Source organism: Maniola jurtina, chromosome 5 (assembly GCF_905333055.1).
Source record: "Maniola jurtina chromosome 5, ilManJurt1.1, whole genome shotgun sequence".
NCBI classification, from domain to species: domain Eukaryota; kingdom Metazoa; phylum Arthropoda; class Insecta; order Lepidoptera; family Nymphalidae; genus Maniola; species Maniola jurtina.
This window is the reverse complement of record NC_060033.1, coordinates 2581522-2602343: the sequence shown is the minus strand read 5'-3', so window position 1 is coordinate 2602343 and position 20822 is coordinate 2581522. Positions and strand designations below refer to the sequence as shown.

Genomic DNA, 20822 nt, shown 5'->3' with positions numbered 1-20822 from the left:
AAATGTTGATATTGTTACCTAGCGCCGCGTGTTCAACAGCAGTAGTCCAACGTCCGAATGTAGCTACGGCGGTAGAATCCCTCCTTAATTTTATTATTGTGGCAACGACAATACTTGTATGTATTGCTCAATTAGTCCCTTGTATTTTATTGATATTAATTGATCGACTGTATTTTAAGGTTTTATTCCGATATTGTATTAATCTTTTCCTTTTGTTAATTTTAACACGATCTGTCAGTTTGCAGGTTAAGTACCTGCGTGTATTTAGAATAGATGAATGAGAAATAAACATTTACCTAGACATGTCCGTTTTTTATTTATTTTGAAGCCTGACCAAAAATATAAAGAACTTGCTCTGGGGGCGCCACTAATATTATCTTGTAAAAAAATTTGTTCCACGGGTTTTCTGCAATATGGCGAGGTATTTTATATTTTTCTGGTCTGGCTTTATTCTATATATCGAAAACATTTCACACGAAGTGTAATTAAATAGTGACGTTTTCAGGCTGTCGCTATCTTGAAACTTCAACCATAAAGTACCTATCCAGACGGCCACAAGTGGTCCTTCGAATAGTAAAAAATATCAAGTTTTTTAGAGTATTTATTCTTCGTCCAAGGTTTTTTATTAGCAAGGAATAAATTTAAAAAAATTATTCCTTGCTAATAAAAAACTAAAAAATAGTTTGCATCAAGGAATAAATTGACTTCGTCTGTGTTAGTGTTAGTTGGCGCGCGTGCTCTGCCTTTTTGGAGTGTTTTTTTTTTTTGTTAAAACTGACAGAAGCGCTCTCTAAAGGGATGCCGCGCGTGTATCGGTGAGCGCCAGCACAGACGAAGTCCATACTTATATAGTTTCCCTAACTTGCTACAAATAACTACAAACTTGACATTGGCTAATCTTTGTAAAGCCAGATGAGAGGAAAAAAGGAGTAAATTTAAAAAATTTATTCATTGACGCAAACCTGAACCTTAATGGTTCAGTTTTTAACGGAAATACTTCACTGTGGCTGTATATTTTTTTAAATCAAACGACTGTTTGTAGATGTCTCCAAATAAATATAATAAGTTCCAATCCAACAAAAGAAGTTATCATTAAATAAAACAAAAATTCTATTTAAGAAATAATAATATATTTGCACAATAAAATTATATTACTTCCATACAACAATCACGGATTCACAGTAAATTCACTTTTTAAAACATAATAAACCAAATCACTGAATTAACATTTCTAGATAATTATGATACAAAATTACAAAACCTGAATCTAGTTATTAATTTTTTTAAGGTAGCATAATATATAACTTAACCAAAAATTAATTTAAGTCTAATGTCTTTTTTACTAAACGGTAATTAGTTATTATGATAGTTTTTTTGCTATTTAATTCAATAAGTGAATTTATTTTTTGAGGCAGCTGTATTTACAAAAGAAATGCTTGACCGAATAATATTGGAAACGTTTTTATCTTTTAAGATAAGATAGTATTCTTTTTTAAGAAGTTTGGTACCTACTGTAATATTGAGAAGTCTTTGTTTTTGTAATATTATATTTTCGTCTGAAACAACTGTCTTGACTTCACTTTATTTATGGGTATTTTTTAAAGTTAATAACTTTTCCCCATACGAGTATTTCCCAAACCCGCGAGTTTTTCCAAGCATTCTTTTTAATTCATGTAAGAAACCTAACTACAAAAATTTAAGCCTGTAGGTTTTAAGAGATTTCGTTTTGAGTTTTTTTTCGCTATAACATAACATGTATTTGATAATATTTAATGTGTTTGTATCACTAGGCATCATCACAGTATGTTGCGCGCAACAGAGTGGTATTTATTAGGTTAGCCTACGCCAGCGTTGCAGGTTAGTTTCAATGAAGGCAAATATTATAATTATTGCGATAAGTGTTTGCTAATGAAACATACATGTATTCAATGTAGTTGTAATATTTAATGTAAAATCTGTATCACTAGGCATCACAGTATGTTACACTACTTTAGCCGCTGCAACAGGGTGGTATTGAGTAGGTTGGCCTGCGCTAGTGTGGCGGAGCGGTCCGATAGTTCAGTGCTGGGGAAGCTGGTCAGGAGCACGAAGGGCTGGAGTTGGTAGATGGGCTCGGCTCGAGACACGTATTGTATGAGATCAGCGACTGTGTGCGTGTGGTTGAACCGACCTGTGAGACGACTTCCATCGGCCAATCGGAACTGAAATGAACAGATTATAAAAAGATTAACTAATAGCACAGAATACTTAATAGTCCATCCCTACCATGTAGAGAAGGTTCACTCCGCACAGACTTAGAAATGAAATATTTTGTTTGAATATGGGATAGCAAGATGTTTACAATACAAAATTGAGCCAACACATCCTAGTCAGGAAACCCTGACATAAATTTTTTTGATAAATTAGGTAGTTAAGTAATAATTTAAATCATAATCTAGAAATAAATAGCGACTCTTGTTATAACGCAATAAAGTGCAATTCAGCTCGCATCGAACGAACTAAATATAAGAGCGTTTACACACCTGCACAGTCGTGACTGGGCTGTTCTCGTCCAATGCGACGGCTTCCTGCGCGGCGCGCTGGTTGGCCGCGCGGTCGTCGGACGACGCCGCGACTGCCACTGTGGCGCCCACTGTGGCTGGCGTGGGACTGAGGAAAGTAATAATATACAATTTAGTACGACACAAATATATTACTACTAGATGAAACCCATACATGTAAGCTCGACATATCGTGGGCTGAACATAGAACCGACTGATCAGGTTATCTAACATTTGGAGGACCCTTGAGTACTTCGGTCACATCACAAGGAAGAAAGCCAGCAATATTGGAAAACTTATGGTCACTGGTAAGATCGAGGGAAAGAGACCCCGCGGACATAGCCCGAGACGTTTGTCAGACCAAATAAAAGAAGCGGTCAACACACCTATCTGCGATGCAATCCACGCGGCAAGAAACAGAGAACAATGGAGGAACATCGTAACAAAGATTGCATCTAAGGGAAGTCACGCTCCTCAAAATTGAGGGAACGACGCAGAGAGAAAATAAAACCCGCGTCTTCGTTCACGTGGATCTGTTACGAAGTCTAATCTACCATATTATCAACCAATCCACGCTGATTGACCTCGTTGGTAGTCTACATAGAATTCTTTGGTGTTGTGTAAATTTTTGCGATGATCGAGTTTCGGGGTATTTACTTCAGCAGGCTAGTGGTCTCACCTGCCAAGCATTTGCCCTTTCCCAGAGAAGGCCTGGTGGCGCGAGGCGGCGCGCGGGCAGTCCTCGTGTCGCCTGTCCTCCAAGCTTAGCCGCACCTCACCTCTACCCGACAACTCTGCTGGTATCTCCCTGAAAATACCCTCAAATGTATAGAAGCATTTTAAGTATGTGCGTTTTAAGCAATTAAATATTACTTGCTTTAACGGTGAAGGAAAACATCGTGAGGAAACCTGCATGCCTGAGAGTTCACCATGTTCTCAAAGGTGTGTGAAGTCTGCCAATCCGCATTGGGCCAGCGTGGCAGACTATGGCCTAAACCCTTCTCAATCTGAGAGGAGACCCATACTCAGTAGTGGAGCGTTGATCATGATATAGTAGCAAGCAAGCCAATGTCTTTTACTTTGCGACAATACAGGGAAAAAATCTGTTTCTACAATCGCCAAGATGTTTAAATCGCAAGCAATGTTTGCTTGAAATTCATTGCACATTGCAAGTATGCACAATCATCAAAACATACACAACTGCTGGTCATATAAGTCTCAAGTTGTAGCGATTTTCATACACCAGGGCTTTAGCTGTTTCTTACAACTCATTTGATTTCATCTGTCCACTAGTAGGGAGTTTACCTAGACTGCGATTACCGCTGCAATATCGCCAATCGTGCACATCATTTCACATCTCATTGAAAAAAACGCGAATCCATCAGAAGTGGGATAACTTTTTTGGTTGTACTATTTTTATACACGTACCCCCGTCGTATGCAGCCAAGAAACTCCGCGTTATCAGGGTCTGAGTATTGACGTAGGGGGCCGCCATCCACGGAGAAACCCTCGCGGTATAACTGCAAGCGGACTGCGCGGGGCTGGTTCTCCTGTACAATGGTATAAGGTAAAATATAATAGACCATACACACTATTCTATCCACCGAAAAAAGCTAGTATAGCTCTCTCTGTTGCGTAATCCCATACAAATGACAGAGACGAAAAACTCAGTGGGCGCTAACCATTTTGAGCCATCAATTAATCATAAACGAAACTATGTTTTCGAATTGAATTTCGAATGTTTTTTTGAAAAAATGATTGTTATTGGTTGGTAATTCAAAGTGGTTAACGCTAACTGCGCGCGCACCCATAGCCTAATACTTGACATAGTATCGTCAATTCAGAATCTAACTGAGAGTTCCCTCACTGTAGTTCACTCTGCCATGGTGATTGCATCAAAGTGGACTTGCCTGTTGTCCTGCCGTCCTGCCTGGAGTAACCTGTTCATGGTCATCCGCTGTTTGACCTGAAACAACACATTATATATAAATACGTATATTATAAAGGAAATTATTATATGTAAATATTATAAAGGACTTCGTCTGTGTTGGTGTTAGCTGGCGGGCGTGTTCTGCCTTTTTGGAGTGTTTTTTTTTGTTAAAACTGACTGGAAAGCGCTCTAAGGGGGTGCCGTGCGTGTGTCGGCGAGCGCCGGCACACACGGGGTCCACACTTGTATAGTTTAACTAACTTGTTACAAATAACTACAAACTTGACATTGGCTAATCTTTGTAAAGCCAGACGAGAGAGAAAAAAAAAATTTATTTTAAATCGATTTTTTTACAGACTCTCTGCACAAATTTGCTGATAAAATATACCTTTTTTTGACGGCCTCCCTGACGGTCTTATAAGTGGGAGGTCCCGGGTTTGATTCACGGCATGAGTTTGGAGTATTATAATTTCTAAATTTCTGGTCTGGGCTGATGGCAGGCTTCGGCCGTGAATAGTTACCACCTTACCGGCAAAGCCGTGCCACCAAGCGATTTAGCATTCCAGTACGATGCCGTGTGGATACCAAAGCAGTATAGGTTTAATGAAGATTGCCCTACCCCTTCCAGGTCAGCCCGCTTCTATCTTAGACTGCAACATCACTTACCACCAAGAGCAGTCAAGAGCTAACTTATATCTGAATAAGAAATAAACCTACCTAATCTGTATCCAACTCCACTGAATACCCCGCCTCGACCGCGGCTCGATGACGATTGCTCCTCGTCGAACACTACCGCGCCCCGTCTGAAATGTTAAATAATCCTCAGCATCTCAGTCCATCGTTGGCTCACTACTGATCACGACTCTCTTCTTAGAAGAAAGATTTGGAGTTGACCATAGTCCAGAAGGTATAAGGTCCATAGGTTTGAAGTAGACCATAGTCCTAATTCTAAAAATTTCAGAACAGTCAAATGAATGTACATACTCGTAATACATATTATAAGTCACATAATCCGAATGCGCTATGTCCTGAATCATTTCCTTGTTGAATAGGTATTTTATTTTGCTATGGGGGGTTTCTTAAAGAATTTTTCAAAAAAAATTATCATTTAAGAAACAATGGCCATCAAAGTTTTAACCATAGCAACAGAGAGAAAACCTTATGAGTGTTTTTTCACGTTTTTAAGAGGAAAACCATCTCGAATGACTTAGACGATTTCACCTTCAAACTAGCAATTTTGACATGTCATGACCCTCTATTGACAATTAATCAAGCAGACATTTCAATCTGCGAAATTTACGCGGACTTTTAGTATTTTGACGTAGGAGGGTAAAAGATCCAGTACATGAACGAATAAGGATTACCCTGACTTTCACCTAAAATTAAGATATATGAGAATTGTTCTATATATAATTTTTATTTTTTGTGTATCTGTACACAGTATATCAAGAAATTAAATAAAATGCGTGGTATTAATTATTATAAATTATTTTATTTAACAAAAGGATAAATTGCCAGTAAATGAACTGGGAATTTCAGTGAATGAACGAACTCTATCTAGTGCATAAACTCTCGATTCCTATTAATAAATTCTTAAGTATATTTTCGGCTTGGAATTTAAAAAAAATTGTCAGATTTTCAGTTTTTGACTTATTGTATATTTTTTTCTACATTTTGCGCGATAAATCAAAAACTCTTTTACATAATAATAATAAATAAAACCTGTTTTAGAATGTATAATAGAGCCCTTTCATATGATATTATCCCCTTTGGTATAGTTATCTTAGTTTGAAAGTCACCTAAATTTTCTGGAAAACAGTCCAAATGACTACAGAGAAAATGAAACTTAACGCCCTTGTTGCATCCAAGTCGCTGGAAGTGCAACATCAGCTACTGAATGTGTTAAGAGTAGTAAGAATAATATACCGTAACACAAGTGTCTGATGTTATCAGATTTGTTCCTTTGAGCCGAGAAGCCACATGTTCTGATGCTTTTTAGACAATCTAAGATCTCTCATTAAGTGATCCAAATAATTTTGATTGAATGGTCTAAGTTGAGATGTAAAAAAGTCACTACATCGTCACTACCTTCTGAAAGTTCTTGAAATGGTAGATTAGAGGTACTGGGTTGGGGCTGAGGTACAGATTTATCACCAGAAGTCAGAATCGTTCAAATTGCAGACTGCAAGTTACAATAGAGCCGCTTGGAACAATTTTTTTGCTGTTTCTTCTGGTAATATTCACAACGCAGAAATAATAATCATCATGGTGTTTAGATGGTTCGCGCCAAATAATAAATTTTTTTTTTAGTAAAAGTAGTTAACTATTCTTATTTGCTCATAAACGCAACGAGGAAATACAGCTTCCACATATAAAAATTGGAGTCCAGGCCTTGCTGTTAGCTGCTAATGGGTTCTCAAAGTGGCCCGAGTATGCTTGTTTTACTGGGCACAAAAGGAAAGAATGAAAGGAGCTTACCCAGTACATCTTAAAAGATCCGTTATAGATACATGCATCCTGCCATGCCTTACCTATGCCAGCCAAACATGGGTCCAGACAAAGAATATAAAAAGAAATAGTAACTTGCTAAAGGGCGATGGCAAGTTGCATAAATTAAGCAAAAAATATTCAAAGTGAGAATTGAAGACATAAGAAAAAAGACAAAGCCTACAGACACCTTGAGACATGCCCTAAAACTGAAATGCAAATGGTCATATTGTATCGATTTTTACAGATGAAAGAAGGACAGGTAGGTAGACCGAAGACGCGTTGGTCTAATGCTATTGTGCAAATCGCGAGAGAAAATTAGCTTGATAGTACCAAAGACAGAGAGAAATGGGGATACCCAAGAGGGATCCATATCCAAGAAAGAAGAATACCAGAATAAATATAAAAAAAATTCAAAAGAAAAATAAAACCGATTTCAAAATCACAAACACTAAAAAGTAAAAAATAATTTAAGTTATTGTGGTTTTTGAAGTCGGTTTTATTTTTCTTTTGAAAATTTTTTATTTCAAAATTTTTAGTGGCCCCACTGTACTATAATAATATGCCATGCCCAGCTAAAACCCTACTGTTTACTAAGCAATTACACTGATCGCGAGCAATTTGCTCTTATCCATTGAGGAGTTCTGTTCTCCATCTCAGAAGATATTCATCAGAACTTCATCAAATTTTTATGGGACCACCTGCAAAGTATACCTAGCTTTTCAAAAAAAAATAATTTCCAAATCGGTCCAGGCGTCTTTGAGCAATCGGTGAACATACATTAAAAAAAAATTGAATTTGCTCTTATCCATTGAGGAGTTCTGTTCTCCATCTTCAAAGATATTCATCAGATCTTTACCAAATTTATATGGGACCACTTGCAAAGTATACCCTATCAAACAAAAAAAAAATCCAAATCAGTCCAGGCGTCTTTGAGTAATCGGGGAACATACATAAAAAAAAAAGATACCGACGAATTCAGAACCTCTTCCTTTTTTTAAAGTCGGTTAAAAATATACTAAGATTTACTAACATGGTGTTATACCACAGAGTAGCAAACAGAGGCAAAGATTCTAAGAAGCGAGCAAATTTTATAACTATTTTGGTAGGGTTGGCACTGGAGGATACAATTTAATTAACAATAGTTATTTGTTCAACAAGATGGTAAAGTTTGTTTTTGTTGTGTTTGCTTAGTTTAAATATCGATCTTTAAATATCGATCCATAGATCTAAATATCGATTTTGAACGAAATCAGTCAATTTAGAAAGAATTATAAATGGTGCCAACTTTTTTAAATTTTGGTTACAGTTTCCTATTTTGTGATCCCAGGGAGCTCTAAATATCGATTTTGAACGAAATCGGTCAATTAACAAAGAATTTCAAAATGGCGTCGACTTTTTTAAATTTTGGTAACAGTTTCTTATTTTGTGATCCCAGGGAGCTCTAAATATCGATTTTGAACGAAATCGGTCAATTAACAAAGAATTTCAAAATGGCGTCGACTTTTTAAATTTTGGTAACAGTTTCTTATTTTGTGATCCCAGGGAGCTCTAAATATCGATTTTGAACGAAATCGGTCAATTAACAAAGCATTTCAAAATGGCGTCGACTTTTTTAAATTTTGGTAACAGTTTCTTATTTCGTGATCCCAGGGAGCTCTAAATATCGATTTTGAACGAAATCGGTCAATTAACAAAGAATTTCAAAATGGCGTCGACTTTTTTAAATTTTGGTAACAGTTTCTTATTTTGTGATCCCAGGGAGCTCTAAATATCGATTTTGAACGAAATCGGTCAATTAACAAAGAATTTCAAAATGGCGTCGACTTTTTAAATTTTGGTAACAGTTTCTTATTTTGTGATCCCAGGGAGCTCTAAATATCGATTTTGAACGAAATCGGTCAATTAACAAAGAATTTCAAAATGGCGTCGACTTTTTTAAATTTTGGTAACAGTTTCTTATTTTGTGATCGCAGGGAGCTCTAAATATCGATTTTGAACGAAATCGGTCAATTAACAAAGAATTTCAAAATGGCGTCGACTTTTTTAAATTTTGGTAACAGTTTCTTATTTCGTGATCCCAGGGAGCTCTAAATATCGATTTTGAACGAAATCGGTCAATTAACAAAGAATTTCAAAATGGCGTCGACTTTTTTAAATTTTGGTAACAGTTTCTTATTTTGTGATCCCAGGGAGCTCTAAATATCGATTTTGAACGAAATCGGTCAATTAACAAAGAATTTCAAAATGGCGTCGATTTTTTTAAATTTTGGTAACAATTTCCTGTTTTGTGATCCTAGGGATCCTCAGATATTGATTTTGAACAAAATCTATGACAGTTCAAGAAAATAGATTTTAAACACTATTTAAATTATTATCATTAACATTAAATTAAATGTAAACACGACGCGCGACGTGTACTGCAGCCCCTGAGCTTGAGCACAGGCCGGGCCGGTATAAACCGATTTCTCTCCGTACGCGACGTAGCGCCTGTGCTCACGCACACACGCGCCTCAAGCTTGTAGTAGTGTACCTATCGTAGCGCGCTTGTATGAAGCTTTGACTCTGTTCGCTACTCATGTGGTTATACAACGCAATACCACACTCACAAACACTCGTACAAACATACAACACACTCACACACACACATGGACGCACGCACACGCACTTTTGAACGGTTTGAACGGAACACGGTTTTGAAATTGAAATTGAAAAAAGTGTAAGAATTTGTAAGAAAATATTTAAAAAAGGTATATCAGCCGGTTTTTTATTCCAGCTCTTAATACATGTAAAAACGTCCAATCTGTTCATTTACTCGAGCCTTTACCCTAGTACCTAATTATATCGACCGCCCCATATCAAAACAAAGTAAATGTCATTTTTCCGAAAATCGTTTTATGTCATAAGCCTAACTTTCATAGTATGTCCCGTTGTATTGTAAGGACACCCACATTAAAGTAAAATTAAAAGCTAGTAAGTCGCTTTGACCATTTTAAAACATAGTAAGTCTTCGAACTGGCTAGGTTTTTATAGATTAATGCGCCTTACTAAGTTTTTAAAAGGAATTAGATTAAATAAAATAAATATCACCCATTATCTAAATACCATGTCAAAACAGTAAATACTTAATAATGCATTAAAACTTAAAAGTAAGATAGGAAAAGTCAATGACCTCTACATGTCAACTGTTAAATATGGTTTGCAAGGGAAATACTTTGCATACTTACATAATGTTTTTAGGGTTCCATATCTCAAAAGGAAACACGGGACCCTTATAGGATCACTTTGTTGTCTGTCTTTCTGTCCGTCTGTCCGTCTGTCGTGTCTGTCAAGAAAACCGATAGAGTATTTCCCGTTAACCTAGAATTATGGGCAGGTAGATAGGTCTCAACTCTCATAGCCCAAGTAAAGGAATAAATCCGAGAACAAATTTCGTGATTCTAGATCAACGGGAAGTACTGTATAGGTTTTCTTGACGGACGGACGGACAAATGGACAGACAGCAAAGTGGTCCTTTAAGAGCTCCGTTTTTCATTTTGAGGTACAGAACCCTAAAAAAGAAAATGATGCACATGTAATGAATAAATGTGTCGGCCAGTCTTCACACTAAAATATTTAAACCCCTTTAATTTAAAAACTGTCATAGCCTAGTGGTTAGAACGTCCGCCTCCTAATCGAAGGTCGGGGGTTCGATCCCGGAATCACGCACTACTAACTTTTCAGTTATGTGCGTTTTAAGCAATTTAATATCACTTGCTTTAACGGCGAAGGAAAACATCGTGAGGAAACCTGCATACCTGCAAGTTTTCCATGTTCTCAAAGGTGTGTGAAGTATGCCATTCCGCATTGGACCAGAAAGAACTACGGCCTAAACTTCTTTTGAATTTAAACCACTTACTAGGTTTTGATCTGAGAAAGAAATTTGACATTAATTGACAAAATTGAGAGACCTAAGCTTGTATAAGAACACAGAAGTGTCATAATTCGTGTTCACTTTGCCTAACGTCTCTCAGAGAGCAGAGAGAGATTTAAACTGTTTCTTATAATCACTGGCCATATTTCAAATGCGAAAGTATCAATGCAAATATCCTCAATTACAACGACTAAGAAGTGCCAACAACATAATCTTACGCGCACCACGAACTAACTATGGTAAACGAAATATTACATTTGAAAGTGCTCAATTGTATAATAAACTTCCTAAAAATATTAAAGAGTGCAAAAGTATACACACTTTTAAAAAACTACTAAAAACCCATTTTATGAATAAGCCTTAAACTATAAAAATAACGAAACAAAAATAACTAAGAACTTGTCAAATATAAATAATATTTTTTCATGTCACATCTAGTTCGTTTATGAATCTATGTAATCCATATAGTGAGTCAGCTCAGTCAGCTCAGCCGTGGCTCGCGCTGACTATTGGACCTCGCGCGCTCGTATATTTTTTGTTGCGATGGTACTTTAAGAATTTAAGTATAAATCTACCCACTAGTGTAATATTATAATATTATTATGTATTAGAAGTTAGAAATTGAAATAACATAATATCTTAATTGTCTACTAACACATCTATAATAATTGTGCGCTCTAAAATGTAATTTTGAACTCTGTAAACATAGCCTGTAAGTTTCATATAAGTGGAAATTCCTTTATGGAACTAATAAAAGTCTTAAACCAGAAACCAGAACCAGAAAGTGTGTTTGTTGGTTTAATATTCAATCACGCTGCAACGGAGCAACCAGTCGACGTGGTTTTTTGCATGGATACATTTAAAGACCTTGAGAGTGACATCTCTCTCCGCATCGTATTCTTTATTGCTGAGGGTTGTGACCTCTTTCCATTATTCCTACATCTAATGGTAGGTTTTCTTGGGATAATAATGCAGTGGGTTCAAAGAGCCTACGGAACTCGACTAGAAAAACGAGATTTTGACACTTAGGTTTAACGGTTATGAATTAGTTATTAATATCAGTGATAAAATTGATTAGGGCTGTCAGGTAAAATGACATTTATCTCGGAAAATCAAAGAGTGTCCACGAGATTTTTTTCCAAGTTTGCGCTACTAACTACATATATTATGAAGAGGAAAGGTTTGTTTGTTTGTTATCGATAAACTCTGAAACTACTGAACTACTTGCACTAAAGACATAATCATCAACATCAACCGACAGACGTCCACAGTGAACATAGGTCTTTAATAGGGTCTTCCACATGCTACGGGTTTGCGCCGCCTGAATCTTTGCGCTTGCGCTTGACGACAATCATGCTTTAAAGAAAGCAATGATGAGGTCCAAGTTGGAGCACGCTTACCTAGAAGATGCCTATTCACTCTTGGCTTGCAGGTATCTAAGGTATATATGGCAGGAAACACGGCCGCCGAAATGGCGTTCCAACCTTTAGGCTCTCCCCATTGCCCGCAGCATGAATCTGAGCTTTCTTATGAGACCCATGGTTATATTATGTACATATAATATCTCATAAGAAAGCTCTAACACACAATCCAGCTAAGTAAGTCCAATTTCGAAAAAAGCTAGCTAGCCGACAAATCTAACTCAGGCAGCCTTCGGGAACCTTCGAGATGTCTCTGTCCAAAATTCCTCAATGCTTGAAGAACAGTCTTTGAATAGTGCATATTGTCAGTGATGAAATATGGATCCGAAATATAGGTCTTTTTTTTGTACACAGGAAATGCCTGACGCATACCCCTCCGTCATGTGGGGCTTGCACCAAACTTGCACTACTACGAAATCCATTTCGGAACACGGCACCCGGAACGAGGCGCGCTATCTCCTAACATAGGTATAATACCTATTTAGAACACTTACTATCTGTCATCAGAATCTATGACAACCTCCGAGTATTTACCTGGTAAAACCGTAACTTTAGAATAAAATTTAGTATATAAGCAGGCTTCATTTAGAAATGAAAAAATCCCTATTTTATTTTTCAACGATTATAAACACAACTTTCATTCAAAAATAATAAGCTTAAATTCATTTTAAATAATATTTTGCGACGAAATGACGCGCACAGTCCTTCCGCCATGACAGTCCAGTGGACACTGAATTCCATAGAGCGCCTGCAAGAAAATAAATAGCACAGGAAGTTTTTTGGTTAGTTTTAGATTATTTAAGAAACGAAAAACATTTAGTATAAAACTAACAGTTAAAATTGATTGCTAAACCTAAACATATCATTTTCTGGAGGTTGGCTTCAAAGTATCAAGATGTTAAAGAAAACTTTTACAGAACAAGTTGCGAACAGCAATGTTTTCAACTTGGTTTTTTTTTTTATTGGGATAATGTATACTAAATAAAAAGAGGCCCTTATAATCTTCACAAACTGAAGTTTTTAATTGCATGTATTTAATAGCTGTTAATGCTTTAGAAAAATAAACAATTTACTTCAAAGTACAGCATTTTTGCGATTTGTCAAATAGCAATTACCTTAAAGTACTTTATTACTGTGGTAATTTAGGGATTTTAAGTTTTTATGTTGTTACATAAAAATAAATAGTAAAGCTCTAAAAATGGAAGGTAACTCACTCTCTAACACTCTTGAACATTTCTGTGACAATATCCTTCCGACCTTTCCCTGGTCCCAGTATCTGTTGTCCTGACCTTTCTGAACCCCCAGCATAGAAGGCTTCACCTGAAAAAAGTGAAAATGAAATTAAACAAGATATTAAAGCCCAGCACACACCGGCAGACTCAAGTGGTATCTTTTTGATAACACTCAAACTAACTTTTACTATACAATTGCCCAAAAAAGATTTTTCAGGGTTTATGTAAGCATATAAGTGTAGTGTATGGCAGAATGAGAATATTTCTGAATGCCTGAACAGATTTGGATGTATGGTGTATCATTGGAATCCCTACATTATCCCAAGTGAGACTGGCTATAAACTTTTGGAAAGAATTCAATATGGTGCCATCAAATGTGTGAATCCTTGTAACTTGTAAGGTACTAATATCAAACAGATTATTGGTTTCACTACTCAATTAAGTAAGTACTCAAGTGGTAAGATTAAATTAGTTTGTATAGTATGGGTAAAAGACTTTAATATAAATTGAACACACAGACCTGATTCTGTGCTTGTTAATCTTGCTAACTCTTCTTTCAATTCTGAATTCTCTTTTGACAATCTATCTATCTCCTTTTTTAATCTATTTATTTCTTCTAAAGCCTCTTTCAATTCTTTTTCATTTGATTCTCTAGATCTTTCCGAATTAGAATTTTCTTTCTTTTTCGAACATGTTGGGTTATAACAAATGAAGTTCAGCACAGTCTCTTCTCTTAGATTTATCCAGGCAAATTGGGGCACTTGAATATTCAAATACTAAATACTCATTTATGAATTTGAATTAGGCTTAACCCTTGTATAAGTTCTATCAAAATGAATTTATTTATTTCATCAGGACAACTATTCTTTTATACATCTGTGACTCTACCATCAATTCGAGCTATAGAGTCCACTGAGAAGAGCCAGCAAGAAACTCAGCTATTGCTCTTTTTAAATCTTACAATACAACTAGTTACAATATCAAATACTATACAGTAACTAATTACCTCACAAATCGGAATTCAATCCCAAGCAGGGCATAAATCTCTTACTTTTCAGAGTTATGTGCATTTTAACCAATTAAATATCACTTGTTTTTGTAAAGGAGAACATCATTAGAAAATCCACTTGCAAGAGGTTTCCATAATGTTCTCAAAGGTAGACAAAATCTGTCAAACCAATGATGAATGATAGCAACTTCTGCAAGAAAACTTGCCAAAAAAAAATGCTATCCGATTTTTAACACCACTGGACCAGAGTAGAGCATCATAGTGACAATGGACTGATGTTGATGAAACTGGATTGATGTTGATGAAACTGGACTGATGTTGATGAAACTGACTCACCTTCTTCTTCACTGGAGCTCTCCTGCTGCAGAGAGGCCAAAGTGCCAAAGTGTGGGTCTTTTGGCTTCTTCTTTTCCTTTTTCTCCGGCATCACAGGAGACAGCGGCGGGGACTCCATGTCACTGTCCGACAGATGCATTATTGGTGGTGGAGGAGCAGGCTCATTGTCAGCTTCCTCTATGTTACCACCGTGCTCATAGAAGCTTGACAGGGCAACCTGAAATTTATTCAATAAATTTTAAAAGAGTGGGAAACTATTCAAATTAGTGTTAAAAGTGCCTAGGTCACAAAACTATAGAAAAGTATCTATACTACCTACTATCTATACTAATATTATAAAGAGGAAACCTTTGTATTTTTGTATTTTTGTATTTTTGTATGTTTGTATTGAATAGGCTCAAAAACTACTGGACCGATTTCAAAATTTCTTTTACCATTACTTAGAGGGATTCTTCCGAATCCGTATAGGCTATATTTTATCCCGGAAAATAGATAGGATTTTTCGTGGTAGTGAAAATTGTGGAGTAAGGCGTCGAAAAAACTGCCGTACGTTAACGATTCTCGCGAACACTGCCTAAATGGTTAGAGATGTATGGTTGACTTCTATAGAAAAGTTGTAGAACTCAATAATGCCTACAAAAAAGTCCGCGATAGTATAAACCAAACATTTTTATTTTAGCCATTATAACCACTTTTCCATAGAACACCCGTGCGAAGCCGGGGCGGGTCGCTAGTTAAGTATAAAGAGATAAATTTTGTTAGTTTGTGAGGTTTTACATAGGGGGTAATCTTCAAAAGTAATGATCTAATTCAGAAAATTCTTTCACTGTATCTGCAAGCCTGTGGAGCTATAATGACTGCAAACTACTATTTTAGGTGGGTTACATTGTGAAATGTTGCTTGTGTCTGATAAGTAGATGTAGGGCCCCATTTGTTCTTTCTAGAATGCCTTTGTGGTGGCACTTTGCTTGGTTTGGGTGTTTGGTGTAATGTGCTTAATTGTATGGTGCAAAGCTGTCCATCTTTAAAGCAATCTCTCCTAGACTACCTTTGAAAAGGAACTAGGAAAGGATGGGTTGGTGAGTCAAGCAATTTAGGTCTTACTTATTCTGATACAATAGACTACATAACATTCCAAATATTATGTAAAACAAATAATAAATATTGTATAGAGGTAGGTAGGTAGCGGAAGTCCATGATATACAAGAAACCAAAGCTTAATTTGCTATTATCCACAGAAATTTGCTATTTAGCAAATTAAGCTCTGGTTCCTTGTTAAAAACAATGAGTCATTTACATAATCTTAGTTGCTAGCTTGACTAACTTAAAGTGATTAGGTACCAATTATTGTTGATGGTAAGATAACTGTATTATTTCAGAGAAAGTAGCATGAAGGGGTTAGGATTAGAAGTTTGAGAGTAAGTTATAGATGCCTATAATTAATTGTGATGCTTTGAATTTATAACACTTGAACGATACTTACATCGAGCTGCCAGTTAGAAGATTCTAAGAAGAACTTGCAGCGGCTCTCATCAGCGCCGGTAACATCACAAAATTGCCGCAAAATATCTTCCTTGCTGGGAGCCATTTTGCACGCACTTACACTAACAAGTAGTACTAAGAAAATATTATTAAATAATGAAGCTTTTACCGAATTATGATGATATAGTTTTTATTTTACCACATGAAAGAAAATCAAATGCAAGCAAGCAAGTCATCGAAGTTTAAAACCATAGTGAAAATCATAGACTCATAGAGTCATAGAGTACCTGAATGACATATGAAAATTAAAATGTTTAAATCCATAGATAATTTTTGTTTTATTTTTGCAGTCCGTTTAACGCAATATAGTAGGTATACATTTCATCAAAAAATCATGCAACTATTTTATTTTGACATGTATGTATAAGTGAATAATACCTACGTTATATGATATTATGATATCGATGCAAACAATAATAATTATACTTAGCATAACAATAACGTGCTTAGTTAGTGCCCAAAATGCCAACAAATATTTTGAATTGTCACAAGTTACAAAATCTCCTTTCTCTAACACACTGACATTGACATTTGACAGTGACATAAGACATTTGAACGATTTTTCATAGTTTTTCTCTGCAGCTCGATTGCGGTAGCATGACAGCTACAATGTCACGATCGCAATCACCTCTGATTGGTCGATGCTCGCTCACTATTGGCTATAATGCATTGTTGCAACAAGAAAAGAATAGCATAAAAGCCAATAACAACAATTGCGATTTTAATAATGATTGATGCAGGTTTTACCGAATGTATTGAATTGAAGCTGCAGAGTTTTCTGCGGCATTGTTACAATGGTTCGATTTTAATTTTTATGTGAGTGAATAGGTACATACTGACTACAATATATTATTATTTAAACTCCGTTAAAGTTGTCCGAATATATAAGAACTATATCAAGTTAAATGCATCTACACGGTGACTATAAATGAAGAGCCATCGGAAATCGTCCGGCAACATCATGAGGAAGTACTATCAGCTGATCCTTGTTGTGGTGTGTTTCATAAGTATAATTACACTACTCATTTATCGCCACGAGTATTACCGACTCCGATACGTGCTCGAAGTGCTCAACTTCTTTGGAAAGCCTGGTTTGTCCGAGGTGGAATTTTGCGGACCTGGTTTCAATGCTACCATGCTGTCAGAGATACTTCGTAATTCGTCCATGGAGGTTAGGGAAACGCCGCCTTTATTCCAACAGATAGATGAAAACTTTTATTCATATTCATCATTTCTAAGGTCCTATAATAAATACGAAAAATTAACCCCCTTATATGTACATGTAATCAATACTATTGTTATTGGTAAAGCACACATCGCACCAAATTTCAGATGTAACATTTGGCTCGAAAACAGCTCCAAATCAAAAGCGGGCCGATTCAATTACAAGATTGCCTCTGAACCTATAAATGATTATCGTGTGTTCATTTTTGAGTGCTCACTAGCCAAGAATTTGGGAAAACCAACAGGAGTCAGTTTCTATGTAAACGATTACAACATAAACCCAATGTATGCACCAATCAATAAAGTGATACAAGTTAACACAAAAAGAAAGGCTCGTGAGAGTGGTAGCATAAGATTTGTTAACAATATAGAACCAGCGGTATGTGTGATACCTAACCATGTGCCTATAGTTTCCAGAGATGCCTTTATTGAGTTTCTTGTGTTCCACCATATAATAGGAGTGGATTATTTCACAATTTACGACAGTATGATATCAGAAGATGTGATACGCAGGCTGAATTTATTCCCTGCAGACATAACTCAATGGGAAATACAGTTCTTCCCATTAAATTATCCGTTTGTGTTTTCAAAGTCTTACGAGATTGTGAGAAATGCAATCGAGCTTGATTGCCTTTTTAGACATTTTAGATTTGATAAGGAAGAATCAAATAAAGTCAGCCATGTTGCCATTCTCTCATGGGATGAGTTCCTAGTGCCCAGAGTACATACCAACCTGAAAGCTATGTTGGATGACTTTGACCCTACAAGATCTATAAGAACCTATGTTGTAGAGGCGCTAGTTTTTTGCTTAAATCAAATGGATGATGATAATGCTGAATTTGGCTATCCAGACATAATGAGAAAAACACACTACTATACCATGCCACAGGAAAAAGTACCAATAAATATAAGGAATTTAGACACCATGACATCATTCGATGACCTGTTTAATTTGTCAACCAATAGCAAAAGTATACCTCTAGAGTTACTGGGAGCACATAAATACAGTGTGTGTAGAGATAATAAGAAGTTCCACCCAGATGGTTACAATGAAACTGAGATGCAAGTGTTTCAGCACAAATTCGAAGGAGCCATGATTAAGTTTGGACAGCCCTTAGTTAGCAATAAGATCTACAGATTATACAGATCCGGACAGATCTGGGAAAGAAGTTCTAGTGAAAATGTTAGAGATATGCTGTAACTTGTTATAAGTTGGTTAGTGAAGAATTTTTATTATGATAAATGGTTGCTAGAATCATATCAAGTATTTAGGATGAAGAAACGTGGGCACAGTATTATTGCAAGGATTGTTGGCTTAGAATAATTTGTTATAATAACTAGTTGTGATTAAATGATTTGTCATAGCCATGATATTATCTATAAAATATATATATGTAAGTAGGTAGTTATATCATATTTATAGGCAAGTGGTAATTTTGTTGTATGTTTAATAGTGATTTAAATGAAAGAAAAGATGAGGTGATTTTTGCTGTTTGGTGTTTCGTCATATTATTTTACTTAAAATTGTTTTTAGTTTAAAATTTTTATATAATTGCATTTATTTGTTTTTTATAATAAAAAGCCACTATGCAAGAATATTGTTTTGGCATAGGAAAGTCTGTTAGAGAAATAGGGAAGTTGTGCCTTGTTTATATGAGGGTAGTTAGCTAGTTTTTAATCTATTCATGTTTATAACTGCTGTGCTATTCTCTAAGTCACTAAGATCGCGTTGTGTTCGCTTAAGGGCCGGGGCACATATGGCGAAGCGCAGCGCAGAGCATTTATCACAGTCAAAATATCAACATTATCCTCATTAAAATAATATCTAAAATCAATTTTGCATCCGTGCGGGATACTTGCGTGCAGTCCCGCGCGTGCTCGCGCATTCTCTGGTACAAATTCACGCGATTAGAAAACTTCGCGGGCATGCTCTGCGCTGCGCTCCGCCATTAAGCGCCGGCCCTAAATGTCTTGTGGATCGAATAAGCAACAGTCAAATAACCACCTCTATTATACAAAAAATGTACGTTTAAATTGTCGTTTTAACGCAAAATTGTCGTTTTAACGCCAAACACAGGTTCAATTTCGCCTCTGCGTCAGAGTTGAGGGAGTGTATTTAGAAAATAGCACTGCAGATCTTGCTTATAGGTAATATTAACACATTTAAGACTGCTTGTTTTATAAATTATTATCACTTTCAATAATAAATAATCTGGACATGTATGTACGAAGTTCGCGCGTAAATTGGACGCAACCGAGGAATTTCTACGTGAGTGCGAGATACTAGAATGTATCTAGTATCTCGCAATTAGCGCATTAGAGACTCATCGTGGACGCAACTACCTACGTGCGTATAGGTACGTGCGAAATTATTCGCGGTTAGTTCGCCCTTTTTGGACAAGGTCTAAAAGCTGGTTTTTGTCTCACGCTGCTTGTCGGAGTTGGTGATCGATTGTCCAGTCAGCGCCAACCTGTCAGTGTTTATTAGATTAAAGAATTTAAGTTATAAAGCCTGTATCAAGCAAAATCCGTAACGAAAAATCAGGAAACCCATAGGAGAACCAAAGTGACCGACATAGCTCAACGCACTGGCCCAACGAATAGCAATAATTAATTGAATCAATTAAATGTAAACCTGAGTTGACAAAGTAATCTAGTCCAAATTGTATGAAAATGCAATTATTATAGTTTTTCACGTTTCCACTAACTTCCACTTTCAATATTACCAATAAAGGTTGTTTATTATTAGCGCTGATTGTTTTATTTTATGATTTACCCTTAGGATTTACCTCTAAAGATTTACTAGGATCAGAGATTACTGTCAGTAAAATGCGCACGCATCAAACGCAACGCACTTTTAGCTTCAGTTAACCGCATTTGACTAACCGGTCGGTGCTGCAGCTTCAGCTCGTTTCACATGAAAAGATTTATGACCTTGTAAGAAGTGAAGGACGACGACGGGCGCCTATTCGGCCGGGCATTAGTCCGTTCAAGGTGTCGTCTTATGCTACTGAGGCCTTTTCAGTAGCCTGCAAAGTGATAACATACTCTTTGGTAGACTGTAATGCATTATATCTCTATGGTAATACACCTTGATTATCAATGGCAATGCGAACCATCTTGCGTTTGTCCCTCGGTAACCAAAATCCTACCTAGGTAACCAAAATCATGTACCTAAATCTATGGTA

At 36.3% G+C, this 20822-nt stretch overlaps 2 protein-coding genes across 2 annotated transcripts; one reads left to right on the top strand and one right to left on the bottom strand.

Annotated features, from left to right (window-relative positions):
- Nucleotides 1–1112: 1112 nt before the first annotated feature.
- Nucleotides 1113–16624, bottom strand: LOC123865470 (NSFL1 cofactor p47). Its single transcript, XM_045906518.1, has 9 exons — nt 16352–16624; nt 14869–15085; nt 13506–13611; nt 5188–5273; nt 4451–4506; nt 3969–4090; nt 3220–3348; nt 2523–2649; nt 1113–2201 (listed from the first exon to the last, which is right to left on the bottom strand). Exons 1-9 carry the CDS (start codon nt 16454–16456, stop codon nt 1986–1988), a joined length of 1164 nt encoding a protein of 387 aa, XP_045762474.1. The 5' UTR covers nt 16457–16624; the 3' UTR covers nt 1113–1985.
- Nucleotides 16625–17142: 518 nt separating this feature from the next.
- Nucleotides 17143–20382, top strand: LOC123865460. The gene has a single exon (XM_045906506.1). It carries the CDS (start codon nt 17339–17341, stop codon nt 18833–18835), a length of 1497 nt encoding a protein of 498 aa, XP_045762462.1. The 5' UTR covers nt 17143–17338; the 3' UTR covers nt 18836–20382.
- Nucleotides 20383–20822: the final 440 nt, after the last annotated feature.

Excerpts from the sequence above, each read along its gene's own strand:
- LOC123865470 (XM_045906518.1), bottom strand. The coding sequence starts at position 16,456 with ATGGCTCCCAGCAAGGAAGATATTTTGCGGCAATTTTGTGATGTTACC. Across the intron at positions 4,091-4,450 it reads GCAGGACGGCAGGACAACAG|GAGAACCAGCCCCGCGCAGT; the intron begins GCAAGTCCACTT and ends ACCATTGTACAG. Across the intron at positions 2,202-2,522 it reads GCCCAGTCACGACTGTGCAG|TTCCGATTGGCCGATGGAAG; the intron begins GTGTGTAAACGC and ends TGTTCATTTCAG.
- LOC123865460 (XM_045906506.1), top strand. The coding sequence starts at position 17,339 with ATGAAGAGCCATCGGAAATCGTCCGGCAACATCATGAGGAAGTACTAT.